This window comes from Chlorocebus sabaeus, chromosome 7 (assembly GCF_047675955.1).
Source record: "Chlorocebus sabaeus isolate Y175 chromosome 7, mChlSab1.0.hap1, whole genome shotgun sequence".
NCBI classification, from domain to species: Eukaryota; Metazoa; Chordata; class Mammalia; order Primates; family Cercopithecidae; genus Chlorocebus; species Chlorocebus sabaeus.
In genome coordinates, this window is record NC_132910.1 from 21,791,295 (window position 1) to 21,811,476 (window position 20,182).

At 38.8% G+C, this 20,182-nt stretch overlaps 1 protein-coding gene across 1 annotated transcript; it reads left to right on the forward strand.

The window, feature by feature from the left end:
- Nucleotides 1–505: 505 nt before the first annotated feature.
- AMBN (ameloblastin) lies at nucleotides 506–15,640 on the forward strand. The gene is made up of 13 exons (XM_073017812.1): nucleotides 506–623; nucleotides 1,566–1,634; nucleotides 5,263–5,313; nucleotides 6,599–6,646; nucleotides 7,783–7,893; nucleotides 9,609–9,845; nucleotides 11,003–11,041; nucleotides 11,178–11,216; nucleotides 11,353–11,391; nucleotides 11,640–11,699; nucleotides 11,797–11,841; nucleotides 12,241–12,285; nucleotides 14,538–15,640. The coding sequence occupies exons 1-13, from the start codon at nucleotides 609–611 to the stop codon at nucleotides 15,081–15,083; spliced, it is 1,344 nt and encodes a 447-aa protein (XP_072873913.1). The 5' UTR covers nucleotides 506–608; the 3' UTR covers nucleotides 15,084–15,640.
- Nucleotides 15,641–20,182: the final 4,542 nt, after the last annotated feature.

Here is a 20,182-nt window from a genome sequence, read left to right on the forward strand (position 1 = left end):
TTCAAGAAAGAAATCACACACATTCATTATCCATCTAACATTTTAATGTTTTCTTTCAGACTCTGTGTGTGCTGAGGGGGAAGGAGGGTAGTTACTTTTACTACAACAAACAGGAGGGTGAAAATCTGAATAATGCTAGCATTGGGTCACTAGCTTTATCTGCATATAAAACCAGCACAAAACAGATAATGGCTTGTTTTGCATCTATTTTACATATATTTCCCCCAGCTCACCAAAATAATTGTCTTCAGAGCCTATGTCCATTATTCCTTTACTGCCTTCCCTGCTATCAAGTTCTCTGAATAAGTACAGGGGCTGCAGTACAATTAAAAATAATGAGACCCTACTGGGCCAATGTCCCTGCATGCAATAAAAGGTTGTGGACTAATTGCAGGAGCAGAGATTCCCGCCCCCACAACGTCCCCGCTCCCGCCCCCCAGCCATTTTGCTTCACTTTGATTGGTGGATTGGCACTTTAAATAAAGGTTTCTAATCTTCCCTGAATAAGAAGTACAGAGCAAGTCCCACGCACAGTCCTGAAAAAAATTTTAATCTTCTTTTCTTAGAACTATCTTGGTTGGCATCATCAGGCCCTGAGAGCACAGTGCATGTCAGCATCTAAGGTAAAATGGGATTTTATGATTTCCATGTGTTTCCTGTAAATTCTTTTTTTCCTATCTCCAGACAGCTTTTATAAAGAGGATTTATCTTCATTTGTCACCAGTAGCTGAATTATTGCTTGTTGTAATCCATTAGCATGTTCCAGAGATGACATGCCTAACACCCATCAACTAAGAAAAAAAAAAGACTTTTATCTATAGACTGTATTTTTTTAACTCTTTTTTATTATACTGCCTAATTTTTTGTAATATTAGAAGATGAGTAAATTTCTTGGCTATTCAGATCTCTATTCATGTAAGAATAAAGAGCTTTTTGAATTTATAGAATAAATTTTAAAAGATAATTCATTTTAGGAAGAGGAAAGCTAAATTTGAAACATATTTTCCACTAACATCAAAGGAAATTAAGATAGCCAGTTTACTCTCATTTGAAAAGATAAGTTTTGGAATGGTTACGTACATTACCTAAACTAAACACGCAATGATATACCCTCTATTCCTGCAAATAAAGGTTTGTTATAAAATGACTGTTAGGTGCATTACATTTCACATGCATTTCAAAATGTATCCCAAAGGGTAAGCAAAGTATAAACTTCTGTGAATAATACCTGGTAGACCAATATTTTACTTAGTGGGAAGGATTTTTAAATTCATAATTCACTTTATGAAATGAAACATAGCACTTATAGAATATTGATGGAGGTTGTTCCTACATATTTATTCAGGCTGTAGATCCATTTAAAAAGTGCTTAGATATTTTTTAATTGCTTGTCAATTTATTTCAGAAACTACTACATACAAGTTAGTTTTTGATTTTGTTCTTCTAACCTTTATCCCGGTTGTTTTTGGAAGAGCAGAGACTCAGGCTCATTTTCAAAAATTGTCTTTTAACCATTCTGAATAAAAATTAATCTGATTTAATTCTCCAACTTAATTATGTTTTAGATTCCACTTTTCAAAATGAAGGACCTGATACTGATCCTATGCCTCCTGGAAATGAGTTTTGCAGTGCCGGTAAGTCAGTCTTTAGAGTGTGTCCCAGAAGAGGTTCTTGATTGTTGGACTCCAGACAACACTGAAGGGATTTGGACTGAGAGTCCACGCATAGACTCACTTGATTTAATCCAGTGGTGTAGTCCCATTGAGTCAAAAGCCATAGTCGCTCAGATGTCAGTCTTGCAATCCAAAAGCGGTAAGTGATAGCTGGACTTGGTGGCTCACCCCTGTAATCCCAGCACTTTGGGAGGCTGAGGCAGGCGGATCACCTGAGGTGAGGAGCTCAAGATCAGCCTAGCCAACATGCAAACCCTGTCCCTACTAAAAATACAAAAATTAGCCGGGCATAGTGGTGTGCACCTGTAATCCCAGCTACTTGGGAGGCTGAGGCAGGAGCATTGCTTGAACCCGGGAGGTGGAGGTTGCAGTAAGCCAAGATTGCATCACTGCACTCCAGCCTGGGCGACACAGTGAGACTCCATCTCAAAAAAAAAAGCAGTAAGTGAGGCTTATGATATTTCTACTGAAAAGTTATTTAAAATAGTCCCAAAACAATTTCTAGATCTTATTCCATTCATTCAAAGTTAAAAGACTTAGTCTGTACAATGCATGGCGAAATTTTATTATCAACATCTTGCTATCAGTATAAAGTTGAAATGGAAAGAGGAAATTTCTCTGAAAAAGAAAAGTACATTTTCTTCATTTCAAAAAGAACCATCTCCAAATTTCTATGGTTACAAAACTCAGCTAGATAATTCCATTTGAAGCTAGTAATTAACTAGCAAATTTACCTTGTAAGCAAAAATTGTGTGACTGAGAGCTGAAGTTTCATAAATCAAAACATATCATAGTGATGGGGCTAACTGCGTATTACAGTCCCACACCTGATCTATTCTAGTATATATTGAAATGATCTCATACAAACACAATCTTTTGAACACTGAACTACTCCAGCCAACAGCATGCAATTCTGTTATCACAAAAACTTTATTTGGCTGCTATATGCATTTAGCAAATATATACTGAGCAGCCGCCACGCATCCAGCAATGTGCTGGGCATTGGAAAAATTAAAGTAAATAAGACATGATCTCTTATCTCCAGGAGCTCATAGTTGGCCTCAAATGAACTTTAGAATATTTTAATGCCCTGAAAGAAAAGGTTAGCTATTTGGTTTTCTTAAAGTGTTTTAGTGAAAGAGAATGGAAATGGAGAAAGAGGATGAAACCTGATTATAATGATGAAAACCTTAATTCCACAAATAAAAATAGAGTCCCTGTTTCATCACACAAGGTGAATTTTAAATGAAAGAAACCTTGAGGGTGCCACCCTAGCTTACCTCTGTATGATACTGACGTTGAGATCAGCCTCAGTCATTCACCATCGGTCTAACACATTGGCGTTCTTTGAACCTGTAATGATCCACACCTGAATCAACTGGGTCCGCTCTGAGGAACAGAACAATTGCTTATTATTGCCAACCAATTGCTTGTCAGATCAGATGTTCTTCTCCTATTAATTCTGCATGAGAAATGTATCCCCTATCTGTATACATTCGTGTAAATATTCTTTAATTCATGACTTTGAGCAGATGGAAAGCAAAGTACACTTTGTTCTGTGGTTCAATCCAAGATGTGTTGTTTATGCACTGGCAAATAGTGGGGAAGAAAGTCCTGCTCTCACAATTCCCCCAGATTCTCAACAAGCTACCCACCACATACACACGTACATGCACAATCACCCTTCCTGTCTATACAGCTAACCTCTTTCCTACCCAGAGTATTTGCTACACATTTATAATGCCTTTCCCTTCTTTTTTTTTTTTTTTTTTTTTTTTTTTTTTTTTTTTTTTGAAACAATCTGGCTTTGTTGCCCAGGCTGGAGTTCAATGCTGAGATCTCAGCTCACTGCCACCTCCTCCTCCTGGGTTCAAGCGATTCTCCTGCCTCAGCTTCCCAAGTAGCTGGGATTACAGGTGCCCACCACCACACCCAGCTAATTTTTGTATGTTTAGCAGAGACAGGGTTTCGCCATGTTGGCCAGGCTGTTCTCAAATTCCTGACCTCATGATCTGCCCACCTCGGCCTCCCAAAGTGCTGGGATTACAGGCGTGAGCCTCCGTGCCTGGCCCTTTCCCCCCATTCTTGTCCAAAACTGAATTATTTAAGGAAATTCTCACCATGACCCAGAAGGTAGGATTTTACTTATATGAAAAAGGTGGGGGGTGAAAAAGTAGGGGGTGTAATTCTTTAACTTCTTACTCATAAAGGAAAAATAATACCAATATGTTTAGTAAACATTCCATAAATCCTTGTGGTATAACTGAAGGAAAGATGGCATTACAACCCCTTGGTCTTAGAAAGTGAGAGTATCCGAAGAACCAGAGACTCTCAAAATCCAATTTACTCTAATTCCTACTCTTCCATTCTCCATGTTTTCTACTGGTATTTGTGTAAAGTAATAAGGATTGGTTTCGAAAGAAAAATATATTTAACAACAAAAAAAAAAAAAATGGAAAAGGCTGGGCATGGTGACTCATGCCTATCATCCCAGCACTTTGGGAGGCTAAGGCAGGAGGATTACTTGAGCTCAGGAGTTCAAGACAAGCCTGGGCAACATAGTGAGACCCCCATCTCTATTTTTTTAAAAAAGGAAGCCAGGTGCAGTGGCTCATGTCTGTAATCCCAGCACTTTGGGAGGCCGAGGTGGGTGGATCACTTGAGCTCAGGAGTTCAAGACCAGCCTGGCCAACATGGTGAAACTCTGTCTCTACTAAAAATACAAAAATTAGCCGGACTTGGTGGCGCACACCTGTAAACCCAGCTACGTGGGAGGAGAATCGCTTGGACCCGGCAGGCAGAGATTCCAGTGAGCCGAGATCACGCTACTGCACTCCAGCCTGGGTGACAGAGTAAAACTTAGTCTTGGGGGGAAAAAAAAAGGAAAGGAAAATATCTTACATTTTAAAAAACTAATTGTATAGCTAGGTATATTTTTGAACAACTTTTAAGTGAACACATTAAGTATAATAGTATTTTGTGCTAGAATGCTTTTTATTTAAGGGAAAAAAAATCTTTGCTATGATCCCAAAATATAGTAGGTTTATACATAAAATAATCTTTCACTAAAAATCATAGAGAATTTGCTGAAGTCCTTTGAATGGGAATCAAGTTAGATTTTGTATATGATTTTTCTGAATGTCATGATCCCATGCCACATCTGGTAAACCAAAATCATGTAGATTTGTCAAAAGCACATGAAAATTCAGCTTGAGTTTGTCCCCTTTACTTTTTTCTGTGGTAATTTTTTAAGAATATAAAGTACTAGTAGTTTTCTATTTTGTTGCTTTATTCTACTTCTCCTTGTGTGTAACTTTGAATCATATTTTGCTTTTAAAACAACAAAGCATTAAGATGCAGACAAAGGATAGATAATGCAGGTGGGAGCAAAATTTTCAAATACTGTGTTGATTCTCCTAAATAACTTATGCTCTTCTTCCTTCTGCCCAAGCACTCAAGTTATTTGCATAATAAACCAAAATGGTGGCCCCTCAGGTAGCCCTTATGTACTGGAGCAATATCCTATGCCCAATGGGCATTGAAGGAAGTTTTGTACCAATAAGCCTAAATTATTCTTATTTTCATTCAGTTCTTTCCTCAGCAAACTGGAACACCGGGTATGGCTAGTTTGAGCCTTGAGGTATGTATTGTCAGAGTTTTTTACATACTAACTTTACGTTGGTATATTTGTGATACAGGAGAAATATGGTGGTGTGTTTCTCAGTTTTCCTAGCCAGAAGTTTCTGGCTGTTATCCTGAGGAGTGCTAGAAAAATTATATTTACTAGAGCTTTGTCTTATAATTCTGCTGCAATTTTAAACTCTCAGGTGTTTTACTTTTTGAACATTATTTCTATGCAAACAAAAGCAATATTAATACTTAATGCCTTATATAGAATATACATATTAATAAAATTACTACATTAATTAAAATTCATTGCTCTGTACTCACAGTTTATTTTTAGTCCTGCTCCTTATACTATCTTACATGATAAAGTTCTCATGAAATAAATGTACCTGTACAAAATTTAATTTTTTATAAGTCTGGCAAATAGCATTAACATTGTACTATGATACTTCCTGTATAAGTTATACAGTGTATTTGTCTTATTGCAGTTCTCATGTAATATATATTCTGTTTAGAAAACCCCAGCAAAACAGAAATTTTGGTCATGTCAATGAAAAATACTGACAGTTATATATAGAAAGATATTTATAAGATTAAAAATTTTTCACAAGGTCTTGTGAAATTCCCGTGTGTCATGGTAAGCTGGGGGCAATCAATACCTATTTGAGCTAGATGCTTACTTCACATGGAAGCTAATTGCACTGAGGGTTTTTTTTCTTTTTTAGCTTAAACTCAATCCAAAGCGTTCTGAATCTCTTCCCATGAAAAAAGTGAAATTGACTTTCTGTTGAAATGGTGGAATTCTCGATAATCTATCCAGATACTTAACATTTCTTTCAATAGTTTCTATATTTAATATTTTGAAAGATTTATTGTTTGAGAAAGAGGTAAAAGTTTTATTTATTTGTTTGTTTCAAATTCCTCTTCTGGCTGAACTTGTAAGGGCCAAAGTAAATTAAATGGGGAGAAAAGAGTCAATGAAGCAAATTCCTCACAATTACATTTATATCTCAGTGGAATGAGCTATTTTCCCATGTTTCAATGTAACCTCCACTTAAATAATACTTTTTCTCCTTTAATTAATGATAAAAGCAACTGCATTATTTTAATAGCAGTAATAATAACAATGGCAGAACCAAATTTAATATTTCCACCTTTCGATGATGATTTGTGTCTACTTTCATTTTGTTAAACTGATCCACATCAAACTTTGTGTTGATAATGTCAAATATCACGAGAAATCAGTTGTGTCAAACACAGCATATGTGATAAACAGTAACCCACTTTTTTTTTGATAGACAATGAGACAGTTGGGAAGTCTGCAAGGATTAAACACACTTTCTCAGGTAATCATATTTCTTATTGCAAGTATTCATGGTGGTGCTAGTGTTAATATTAGCAGCAGCATTATAATTCATCAAATTTATTTATGAATAGACAATATACTAAATATTGGAAGAACCAAGAAGTGAATGAGAGCCTAAAACAAAATAAGATAGAGTGACAGGGAAAAATAAAAATAGTATTGAATTTTATTTAGTTAAAAAAAGAATATTTTTGTGCATTATTAATTTATTATATGGCACAAAACATAAGTGCTTAAAAAATCTAAATCTCAAACAAGTTTATGGAAATATTGCAGACTAGCTCAAAATGAAATTTAAGTTCATTGAAAGGAACAGTTTACCTATCCATTTGATTTATTTTTATTTATTATTTATTTATTTAGACAGAGTATCACTCTGTGGCCCAGGCTAAAGTGCAGTGGTGCGATCTCGGCTCACTGCAACCTCCGCCTCCTGAGTTCAAGCTATTCTCCTGTCCCAGCCTCCCGAGTAGCTGGGATTACAGGCATCTGCCACCATGCCAGGCTAATTTTTGTATTTTTTAGTAGAGACGGGATTTCACCATGTCGCTAGGCTGATCTCGAACTCATGACCTCAGGTGATCCACCCACCTCGGCCTCCCAAAGTGCTGGGATTAGAGGCATGAGCCACCATGTCCAACCATACCTATCCATTTTAAATTAAGCAACACCACTTTTGCTTTTGCTATATTTACACTATCTGTTGATTTTTTAGAAAATGAAAACCAGGCTGGGCGCAATGGCTCACGCCTGTAATTCCAGCACTTTGGGAGGCCGAGGCGGGCGGATCATGAGGTCAAGAGACCAAGACCATCCTGGCCAACATGGTGAAACCCCGTCTCTACTAAAAATACAAAAATTAGCTGGGCGTGATGGTGCGTGCCTGTAGTCCCAGCTACACAGGAAGCTGAGGCAGGAGAATTGCTTGAACCCAGGAGGCGGATGCTGTGAGCCAAGATCGCCCACTGCACTCCAGCCTGGTGACACAGCGAGATTCCATCTCAAAAAAAAAAAAAAAAAAAAAAAAAAGAAAAGAAAAGAAAAGAAAACCAAATATAACCAATGTTATATTTAACATTTAAATATAAGCATGCCTTTTTTTATCCATGTCTTTAGTATTCTAGATTTGGCTTTGGGAAATCATTTAATTCTTTGTGGATGCACGGTCTCCTCCCACCACATTCCTCTCCTCCATGGATGAGGCCAAGGGAACATGAAACTCAACAGGTGAGTGAATAGCGTCAATATGTTTGAAACCTCAGGCTTTAAAACCTCTTCTTACTTGCCTTCCTTGAGTTGTGATAAATTAGCAATAGCCAAGTCCTAGCATTAACAAAAAATTATTCTCGTGCCAAATAAATCAAAGCCTATAACTGCTTTTAGTGTTTAAGAAATGTTTTTAAATTTGAAACTATTTGCATATTTATTTAAAATAGGAAGATACAGCCTCCAAAATATGAGACCTAAGTTAAAGATATCAGCAAACAATCCTCAAAAATCGAAGCAGGCTACACCCTGGACAATTTTCATTTGAATCAAGATTTCCTAAATAATTACTCAAAGGCTAATTTCAAATGATGACAATAATCCTGGTTAAAACACCATAGCCAGGTGCGATGGCTCATGCCTGTAATCCCAGCACTTTGGGAGGCCAAGGCGGATGGATCACTTGAGGTGAGGAGTTCAAGACCAGCCTGGCCAACATGGTGAAACCCCGTCTCTACTAAAAATACAAAAATTAGGCGGGCATGGCGGCAGGCACCTGTAATCTCAGCTACTCTCGGGAGGCTGAGGCGGCAGAGGCTGCAGTGAGCCGAGATAGTGCCACTGCACTCCAACCTGGGCAATAGAGTGAGACTCTGCCTCAAAAAAAAAATTAAGAAATTTTAAAAAATGAAACATCATGAACACTACAGAAGTCAATACATATATCAATCTGTTAACCATTATTGATTAGGTGCCTAATAAATACATAAACCAAATGGTGGTTTGGTAGTAAAAGTGAAGACATTTACGAATGGCTCCAAGGATTGTGAAATTTCAGATAGGACAAGACAACATATTTCAAAGTGCTGAATTGTGAGATGTGAGCTCAGAGAGGGGTGAGGACTGGAGGGGCAAAGCAGAGCCCCGAATTGTTGTGACACTTCCTTGCTGCTCTGAGGAGTTTGCAATCATTCTGCAAACAATAGGGAGCCATTCGCCACAAGTAATTTCTAGAAGAAGCAACAAAACATGGTGATTTTAACAGGGAATTTTTTTCATTTAATATATGGACTCAGAACCAAGATTAACAGGGAATTTTAGTTCCAGGTGGTCTTCCACAGCAGGAGCATTACCACGAAGTCCCATTTAGTAGGACAATAAATTATGTTAATGGTGACTGTTTCTTCACTTGTTTCCAAAGTGAATTTCCATGTTGAAAGAATTTGATTGACATTTTAATTAATTATGCTTTATGCTTTCATTAATTTGAAAAATATACTAGGCACTCACCATGGGCCAGGCACTTGTTAGGAGCTATGTTATGTACAGGGGCTATAAAGAGAAACAAGACATATCATTCTCTCTCCATTGACTGGGGGACAAAGATTTATAACAAATAATTACCATCCAATGAGAAAGTGGTAAAATAAAGATACAGATACATACAGACAGCTATGAGAACTTAGAGAAGGATATGTCTCATCCTACCAGGAGGTTCATGTAGCTTCACCTTCATGAGCAGTGGTGGTCCCAAAGCAGGTAGGGGAGGCACATGCAAGACCTCCCCAAACAACATTGACACTAACTGGTGCTTCCTATGTAAACTCAACTTCAAGACAAGTCCCCTAGCCTCCCTTCCAGATAGAAAGCGCCCCAAGCCCCTTTGTTTAGAAATTCTAGGCACCGTTGTTTAATGAGCCATCCCTTCCTGACACTCTTTTCAAATTTCTCTGCAGTATGAATATTCTTTGCCTGTGCATCCCCCACCTCTCCCATCACAGCCATCCTTGAAGCCTCAACAGCCAGGACTGAAACCTTTCCTCCAGGCCGCTGCTGCAACCGCCGACGAGGCCACAGCACAGAAAGAAGCACTTCAGCCTCCACTTCACCTGGGACAGCTGCTCTTGCAGGAAGGAGAACTGCCTCTGGTTCAGCAGCAGGTGGCACCATCAGATAAACCACCAAAGCCTGAGGTACTTCCTTTCTCTTGAAGTCAGATCAGAATCACCAGCTAACCTAATCGAAGAAAACTAATTTGCAGGGCACTTTTAAATAATCATAGCCTTCAGGCATAATACATGATATAAATATATTCTTAATCAGTCTTCCATATCTGAGATTTATTTTTTGAGTAAAACATAAATATCCATTCCTATCTTTTGCCATCAGAGACAGGGCATGGATTCTAAAAGATCCTGTGCCTATAAAACTGGGTTTCCTAGTTGCAAAAGATGAAAACTTCCATGGGAAATAGAATAAAACCCCAGAGAAGTCCAGGTTTCCTATCACTGGTCTTTTTTTGGTGTTGGAAAGACTGAGAAAAGTGATTGATCCCTCAGCATAACAAGTAGGATTTTCCATTATTATCTGTCTGACAGAAAGGGGACAGCTATGCAAAAAGTGTCTTGTAATAATGTAGAGAAAAGTGTAATGGGTAAAAGAAAAGGAAGGTACCATGTAACCAGTATGTTGTGGGCATGTGTCATTCCCCCATATCATCCTACCTACAAGCCTATAAAAATACATATTATCAGTCTTTTTAAAGAAAGGAAGACAGATTTTGAGAAGTTACAAAATTGGCCCAGGAGTACACAAAAACTAAGTGGCAGAGCCAGGGTTCAAACCAACCAGGTATGTTCCCGTTCCAAAATTCATTACTTTCTAATCTGCAAGAGATAGCAAAGCCATGATAGATGTACCTCATTCCCCTGCCGGTACATTTGAGTAATGTTAGTAAAAGATCACTGCAAACTCTCGGGTCATACCTCCCAAAACACTGAAAGAAAATAAAATAATGAAACTCATTTTGTTTTACTGTCATGGCAAACAAGATAATCATGTGATCAGTTCACTTTGTCAATTTTTTTATTTTTAATGTCACTTTGTCTATTTTTTTATTTTCTTGTTGTCTATTTTGTTAATTTTTTGACTGATAATTTTAATATTTATCTGTGATATAGCTCCCAGGAGCAGATGTTGCTGATCCACAAGGTCCACCAGTAAGTACAGATCTCAATGAGACACTTTCTGTATTTTTTTATTTGTTCACTTTGTCTATTTTTTATTTGTATTTGTATTTATCTATTTTATTCATTTTTTATGATAATTTTAATATTTACCTATAATATAGCTCCCAAGAGTGGATTTTGCTGATCCACAAGGTCCATCAGTAAGTACAGATCCCAAAGAGACACTTTCTGTATTTTACTTTTTTTATTTGTTCACTTTGTCTATTTTTAATTTGTATTTGTATTTATCTATTTTATTCATTTTTATGATAATTTTAATATTTACCTATGATATAGCTCCCAAGAATGGATTTTGCTGATCCACAAGGTCCATCAGTAAGTACAGATCTCAATGAGACACTTATATTTTTTATTTTTATTTTATTTGTTCATTTTGTCTATCTTTTATTTGCTTTTATCTATTTTGTTCATTTTTTGACTGATAATTTTAATATTTATCTGTAACATATAGCTCCCAGGATTGGATTTTCCTGATCCACAAGGTCCATCAGTAAGTACAGATCTCAATGAGACACTTTGTCGTAAAAACTGTCTCTATATTTCAAAAAAGAAGAGTGAATTTTTTCATTGTCCCATTAATCCATGAATATGAAGTATAATGGGTTCCTTTGTTTTCTGAAATATTAAATACTTATTTCTATACTAATCCATCTGAAAATGTGTTTCATATAACTCAAAAATTACTGTAATGGGGATTTGCCTATGTGAATTACTTACTCTGTTTTCCACCATTTAAAGATTTTCCAAATAGCCCGTTTGATTTCTCGGGGACCAATGCCACAAAATAAACAATCTCCAGTAAGTTTTTTTTTAATATCACATCTCTGTTTGCAATTTACTTAAAAGTTTTTCCATTGGAAAATGCATTTTGTGATCATGATTGTATTTTATTTAGCTTTATCCAGGAATGTTTTACATGCCTTTTGGAGCAAATCAACTGGTAAGTCCATATTCTATAAAAAGTATTGTTTTTAATTAAATTTTATCTTAAGAGCTACAATTGTAAAATCTAGGTCTCACACAAGAGATTCCAAATAAACATTCTCTGAACGCCTACATTAGTAACTGAAATATTAAGGAGGCAAGTTTCCCATTTGGATAATCTTGGCTACACACACACACACACACGCACACAAGGGTATTAAAGAAAAAATAAATTTTAGATCTGAATTATCCAAGTTGACTACATTTATTCCATAGTGACTCACCTCTCCACTTTACCTCTGTACACAGCATTAATATTAAGGTTTAAGTGAAAACTAAATAACTTTTAACTTTGTCTTGAGTAGATAAGAAGGTAGCTGGTTCGTACTTTGATGCAATATTTCTTTTTGAACAGAATGCCCCTGCCAGACTTGGCATCATGAGTTCAGAAGAAATGGCAGTGAGTAATGTCTTCTAACTCTTCTTAAAATAGTGGCCAGGGAAGAACAGTCACTTATGACTGGCTGCAAGAGATGTCTGCCCTGAATGTCACCAAATGAGCATGGGACTCAGATTTTTCCACTCCAAAAACTAAGCTTAAGTCTGAAGCAGTATCCAAAGATTTCATCATGTTTCCTATGTAATCTTTTATTTCTGGGTGATAACTATTCTTGAGCATAGAGTTTTGCCCATTGCTTGTAGATGAACAGAGGAGAAACCTCCACTTGAAAGGCCATCATTGAACTATAAACACTTCAAACCAAAAAGATACATGTGGTTCATACAGAGTTCTTGTTCTTTCTCACACCATTTGGCCCCTCAAAACGTCAAATTCAACAGCATTACAAGTAATTCAGATCTCAAAATTGAAAGATCAAAAAGCAAAAGAAAACCAAGTTTAAAATGTGATTATTTTAAAAGTCAACATGCATTGTCAATGAGCATATACTAGTATTATGTTATCATTATCCATGCAAGTTTAAGATTTGAGATCAATAAAGTCGTACAACTTGACTTTTTCCTAAGAAATTTTTTATCTGTTACATCTGTTAGAGCACAAGGCAAGATAAACAAAAGCTATATTGAATTAACAAATCATTGTCAACTACAGATTCTTTCGAGTTAACAAATACACATATTATCTGTGAAAGAAAAATTACATATCAGTATTTTTGTGTGCCTTCCATGTGCCACACACATAGGAAAATACTACAAACAAGACAAGGTAAGATTCTTGTTTTCGGCTGGGCGCAGTGGCTCACGCCTATAATCCCAGCACTTTGGGAGGCCAAGGCAGGTGGATCACCTGAAATCAGGAGTTTGAGACCAGCCTGGCCAACATGGTAAAACCCCGCCTCCACTAAAAATAGAAAAATCAGCCGGGTTTAGGGGCGCAAGCCTGTAGTCACAGCTACTCAGGAGGCTGAGGCAGGAGTGTCACTCGAACCTGGGAGGCAGAGGTTTCAATGAGCCGAGATCACGCCGCTGCACTCCAGCCTAGGCAACAGAGCAAGACCCTGACAAAAAAAAAAAAAAATCTTGTTTTCAAGGAACTTACAGTCTAATGAATGGAAAAGATAGGTACAAGGGCAGATATCTAATGTCAAAATCATGGGATAAAAGCAGTAACAGTTTCATTAGAGAGAAAGAGTCAGAGAGGAAGGGCAGTTAGCCCAGTCCAGGGATTCATAGTATCATCCCTGGAGGAGATGATGTGAAAGCTGAGAAAGAATGAAGAGTCAGGAGAAAGGAGAAGGAAAGAGTATTGTATCTATATAACACCAATACAAGTCACTGGAAGTTCAAAATTCAAGTAAGTGTTAATTGCCATTATATAATATTAATTATTTCTATTCTGCCTCATTCCCAAAAGATTTTGCAGAGCTTATGAAAAATACACAATAAATATAACCAAAAAGTTGAAGGTAGGATTTAAAATGAGTCATAATTTCAAGAAAATCAGAATACAGACGTGCAAGTCACACAGTCCTGCTCAATTGCTACAAACAGCCTAAGATTTTGGACCCCGTATTTCTGGCAGCAAAGGTAGAAAAAGAAGCATGGTCAGTTCTGGAATTCTGTTTGTCCACAGGAAGAAAATACTTTAGTTACTCCGTGGAAGCCAAATTTTTTTCTTAAACTTTGTGCTTTAAAAAAATTTAAATCTTAGCTGGGTGCAGTGTCTCGCCCCTGTAATCCCAGCTACTGGGGAGGCTGAGGCAGGAAGATCACTTGAGCCTAGGAGTTCTAGACCAGCAGCCTGGGCCATATAATGAGGCCCCTAAAAGAAAAAAAAAAAAAAAGTACATGGAACTTCATTTGGGGGACACTGAAAAATGCCATTGACAAGATTCTCCCTCAACAAATGCAGTTATGAGTTTTAGTTCTTATTTGTTTTGTGATGGTAGTACTCATTTCAACTACTCATTTTCTTAAAATTAAATTCAAACTCACTTTGCCTCAAGTCTTGCTTCTGCCCTGTTATCTCCCTTTTATGGAGATCACGCCAAGATCCACCCAGATAAGTGCAGAATCCTCTTCATTATGTTTCAAAGCCAGTTTAATGAGAAATGAGCTTACACAAAGCTATCAGTCAACTTCCTATCCTCTACCAGTTTTTTAGAGATCCTTGGTGAATGTGACCAGGTAGAGTTGCATGGTATAGTTAATAGCATGTGATAATGGCATCTTTAACGAATGTCTTTTTTCCAGGGTGGGAGAGGAGACCCAATGGCCTATGGAGCCATATTTCCAGGATTTGGAGGCATGAGGTCCAGCTTGGGGGGAATGCCACACAAGCCAGCTATGGGCGGTGACTTCACTCTGGAATTTGACTCCCCAGTGGCTGCAACCAAAGGCCCTGAGAAGGGAGAAGGAGGTGCACAAGGCTCCCCTATGCCGGAGGCCAACCCAGACAATCCAGAAAACCCAGCTTTCCTTCCAGAGCTAGAACCTGTTGCCCATGCAGGACTCCTTGCTCTCCCTAAGGATGATGTTCCCAGCCTGCCAAGGAGCCCTTCAGGGAAGATGAAGGGACTCCCCAGCGTCACCCCAGCAGCTGCTGACCCACTGATGACCCCTGAATTAGCTGATGTTTATAGGACCTACGATGCTGACATGACCACATCTGTGGATTTCCAGGATGAAGTAACCATGGATACCACAATGGCCCCAAACTCTCTGCAAACATCCATGCCAGGAAACAGAGCCCAGGAGCCCGAGATGATGTATGATGCGTGGCATTTCCAAGAGCCCTGACAGCTCTAAGATATTAGCTACTTTCTGTATGCACAAGCTTCCCAGCTTTGTCCCCACAGTGTACCTTTTTGCTAAAACACTTATTACCCTTCTACAGCAAAGGCATTAAAAGCGCTAAGCATATATTAATAAATACAAGTGGCTAGAAATAGTGTAGGTCCCCTTCTTGCTTTCAATATCTTGTTGAAATAAAATCTGTCAATTGTCTCTGTGATTTAGAAACACTCTTAATAACATCAGAGCAAGCGTCTAAGGGTCTCAGCATTTAATCATCACTTTTTCTTAGCTGTCTTAAGCATTACAGAATTTCTCTTACTAGCATGACACTATTATATTCAGGAAATGTGGCACTGCTTTTTTCTCTAAGCAAAGGCAAATATCCTCATAATTCTAAGCTAATTCATTTAAACTTTATTAAATGGGGATTGGTGGAAAACTCCTGACTGGTATTACTGGGTTTGGTATAATTGAATTTAAAATTCTCATTTATAGAGTATTTTATTTAATCAGTATAAAAAATCTAGCCTATTTTAAATAAAGAATTTTTCTCACTGAAATTTTCAGGAATTGTATGCTTATTATTTATATATATTTAAATAGTTCAAGAAAAGCATACTCATCCTCTACCTTTGCTACTCTTTAACTCATTGTATTCAATTCATTCATTCTTTCATCAGAACTTTACTGAATATTCATGTCCTGGGTGCAGTGCAAGGTATCAGAGATACAGCCCCTTCCTTCAAAGCTTACGATGAACGTGACTGACAAGTAGACAATCACCATAACAAAACCCTAGACCAAGCTCAATTACTTTACATATATTATCCCACAACAATACTGTAAAATAGATACACTCAACCCACAGCACACGTGAAAAGTGCTATGAAAAGGCCAAGCACAGGGTGCCCCTGGAGCCACAGAGAATAGGTACCTAACCCAGCCTGAGGGGCATCGGAGGGTCTAGGAAGAATCAGACAAGTTGTCTCAGAACAGTTTCTAGAAACGGTTTCAAGAGTGAGAGGTCTCACTCTCCAAGAGGAAGAAACAGAAAAAGAGCCATGCGAGTGTCATGTGATAATTAGCTCATTCCTGTGAAATATAATGTGGGAAAGGGGGATGCAGAAAATGACCCTTGCTTGTCACCAGGTCTAGGCGTGTATCGAGCAGAGCTATACACCTAAACTAAAGGGCTCCCAGCCCAGATTTGGTCACTCCCACAAAGTAGCCTCCTACCCCCTTCGCTTCACCTTCTCCTAAGTGGCTCAACCCAGGTCTTCGACTCCATGACACTCAGACTTCTCTCCATCCATTGATGGAGATTCTGTAGATGCAACCCAGGAAAAGGAGCCCTGAGATGCCTCCCAACCTGGGGTACTTCAGGAGCCTTACCAGGAGCATATAGCTGCCACCTATTGCCTCCTTCTCTTCAAGCAGGGTTCTGCTCATCCTCACTCCATTGACTGCAGCTGAAAGAGAGATACAGAAGAGAAATTTCAGTTTGCCTCCCCGAGTGTCCCTGGCAAAGGTGCGAGGGTAGGAGAATGACCTCCACAGTAGCCAGCAGATACCCACTGAGATCTATCTTAGCATCGCAGACAGTTTCCTAAAAAGCAGTATGGTACAATACATATAAACAGATCTGCATTCAAATTTCGGTATCACATCTTATTATCCATGAGACTTTCGATGTGAAACTTAATCTCTCTGCGCCTGTGTCTTCATTTCTGTAATGGGGCTCTGACCTAGCATGGAGAGTTGTTACAAGAATGAAATGAGATAAAGCTCACAGACGAAATTGCTGAATCATAACAGTTTCCTTCTTTTCCAACTGATCCTTTTGGTAAAGAGAATTAAGCAAAACAGCAGCAGCAACAGTGGAAGAATGGAATTGTTCGCATTATCTGATGAGTTTGTGTTTTTCCATTAACACTCCAACCATCGCCCAGATTGTCCTTCTTTGTAATTCAGAGCATGCTTTTGTGAGACACACATGCCGGTTTCCCCCGGTGAGTCTTGCTGTAGCAGGGGCTCGAAGTTAGTCTCTCTTACTGACCATCTGGACATTTAACAATGGTAATAGCAGCTGGGCATGGTGGCTCACGCCTGCAGTCCCACACTTTGGGAGGCCAAGGCGGGCGGATCACCTGAGGTCAGGAATTTGAGACCAGCCTGACCAATGATGAAACCCCGGCTCTACTAAAAATACAAAAATTAGCCAGGAGTGGTGGCATGCACTTATAATCCCAGCTACTCCGGAGATTGAGACAGGAGTATCGCTTGAACCCAGGAGGCAGAGGTTGCAGTGAGCCAAGATCGTGCCATTGCACTCCAGCCTGGGCAACAAGAGCAAAACTCCATCTCAAAAAATAATAATAATAATGGCAATAGCCAGGTCAACTTTGCAGTGGAGACAACATGTTGTTGAGTCCTTGAATAACATCTATACCTGCCACCATTGTCACTTCAAATACTGGACCATTGGGCAAACCCCAAAGTGGCAGGGAAAGAGGCTAAATGTCACTCTCAGAAGAAGCCATATTGATTATTGAGAATTTCCTCTGCTTTGGTTTTCTTCTACCAGGCATTTACATGAGAAAAAAAAAAAGTCTTCATACTATGTCCCATTCTGAGAAGACTATCCGGATAACCTGTCTTCTAGACCCTCCTTATCACCAATCTTTCAGTTTTATTATTTCCAAGTCCCTGACCAGGTGACCCATCTGGTACCAACCCTGAGTCAGTGTAGATCTGTATCACAGGCCATCATCTCCTTCCACACAAAATAGACAATCAGAAATTCCATTTAAAGTTCTCCTCATTGAGTGGGGTTGTAGTACATTGATTGTCTACTTTCTGCCAATGCCAGAATACCATACAGAAATCCGTGGGCCAGGCATATACTCATCAAGAGGAAGTACATGGAAGTCGAAACCACTTACAGGTGCAATCTAACTAAGCCCTCCAGACCTGCTGGAGCCCGATATCATATATATTTCCATCTAAAATAAAACTTTATGTTCCATTTTATGGTTCAGTTGATCACATATCACACAGTTCAAGATGGGCAACTCAAATAACATAATCGTTTGGCATCCCATAGTCAGGCACATTGTGTCTACTGGAATCCAGTAGTAAGGCAAAAACTACTTTTCACAAAGAAATTCCTAAGGTTCTGTGCTGTTATTCTCCTATCAGGGATTGCCACGAGTCTCATACAGCTGCAGACACTTCCAACACATTTGAGTCTTCTGGGTCATAATGCCCAAGTGACAAGGATAGACCCCTTTCATGCTCCGTCTACTCAAAATGTCCAGCCTTCTGAGTTATACAATATGTGGTATACTTTACCTTCAAAACACAAAGAAGTCCAACAAGAATTGTTCTTCTTTCTTTTTGTAAGGTGGTGCAAGATGCAATAACTTGCAAACAACTTTAGCTATCCCAATATGCCTTATGCTACTAGATATCTAGAAATGTTGTTAGCACCATGAATGTTTTGGTGTTTATCTTCTACCCTCTGGCTTGCTACCTCATGTTAATCAAATCCTGTTGCATTGTGTCTTCAATGTACTGGATGAGCATGGTGTTCTATGGAATATAAAGATGATCCAGGACCCTCAGGACTGTTAGGATAGATTGTAAGAGAGTTGACATAGTCCTAGGGCAAGAGAATATAAATTTACATTGTTCCTGTTTTTTAAAAGCAAATTACTTATGATGTTTCTTACCGATTAGAACAGAAAGAAACAGCTACCAGATCAATAGCTATATACTAGGTGCCATGGGCTATGCTGATTTGCTCCAATAAAGTTATCACGTCTGGAAATACATTTGCATCATCACCTGATTAAGTTTGCAACAATCCACTGTAATTCTTCATGACCCATTTAGGTTTTCCACCAGTCAGACAGGTGAGTTAAATGGGGAGGTGGTAGGACACCTTTTCTATATCTTCCAATTTTTCTATGGTAATGCTAATCTCTGCAATTCTCCCTACAAGACTTGCTATCTTGTTGGGAGTGAAGAAGAAGGTATAGAGTTCCAGGGGCTTCCTTACACTTGGCTCTTCCTACTATAGCTTTCATTCCATTGGTATAAGAGTCATTGTGGGATTATTACATATATATCCATTCCTGGGCTGGATGTGGTGGCTCACACCTGTAATCCCAGCACTTCGAGATGCTGAGGTAGGCAAGTTGCTTAAGCCCAGGAGTTAGAGACCAGCCTAGGCAACATAGTGAAACCTTTTCTCTTCAACAAAATACAAAAATTGGTCAGGCATAGTGGTGCCTATCTGTGGTCTCAGCTACTTGGGAGGCTGAGGCAGGAGGATAATTTGAGCCCGGGATGTGGAGGTTGCAGTGAGCTGGGATCACGCCATTGCACTCCAGCTTGGGTGACAGAGTGAGACCTGTCTCAATCAAAAAAAAAAAAAAAAAAAAAGGCCAGGTGCAGTGGCTTACACCTGTAATCCCAGCACTTGGGGAGACCAAGGCGGGTGGATCACTTGAGGTGAGGAGTTTGAGACCAGCTTGGCCAACATAGTGAAACCCATCTCTACTAAAAATACAAAAATTAGTTGGGCTTGGTGGCACGTGCTTGTAATCTGAGCTACTCAGGAGGCTGAGGCAAGAGAATTGCCGGAACCCAGGAAGTGGGGGTTGCAGTGAGCCGAGATCACCTCACTGCACTCCAGCCTGGGTGACAGAGCAAGACTCCATCTCAAAAAAAAAAAAAGAAATCTATCTCTCATCTTACTTCTATAAGCTTTAACGAGTAAACTATGAAGGCTTTTAAGGTTCAGAACCACTTCCTAATGACCCCCCAGAAAGTCTGGGTATTTCCCTTCCCCCACCCTACCTTACACATTCTCCCTACTTAATTGCTTCAGGTCCTTCTGGCAGTGGCTTAGGGAAACTGTCATGGTATACAATTTGGCCACGTTTCAGGTTCCTTCCTCATAGGAACCTGATGTCCCCTCAGTTGAGGGGCTTTAGGTCTGGAAACCAGGTAAGAAACTATAAATCCCACCACAGCGATTTGAGTTAGGCTCAGTGAACATAGAATTTTTTTTTTTTTTTTTTTTTTTTGTCTTTTTG

Coding starts and splice junctions, on each gene's coding strand:
- AMBN (XM_073017812.1), top strand. Junction 1,635..5,262: donor AAATGAGTTTTGCAGTGCCG/GTAAGTCAGTCT, acceptor ATTTTCATTCAG/TTCTTTCCTCAGCAAACTGG. Junction 7,894..9,608: donor GGGAACATGAAACTCAACAG/GTGAGTGAATAG, acceptor ATTTCTCTGCAG/TATGAATATTCTTTGCCTGT.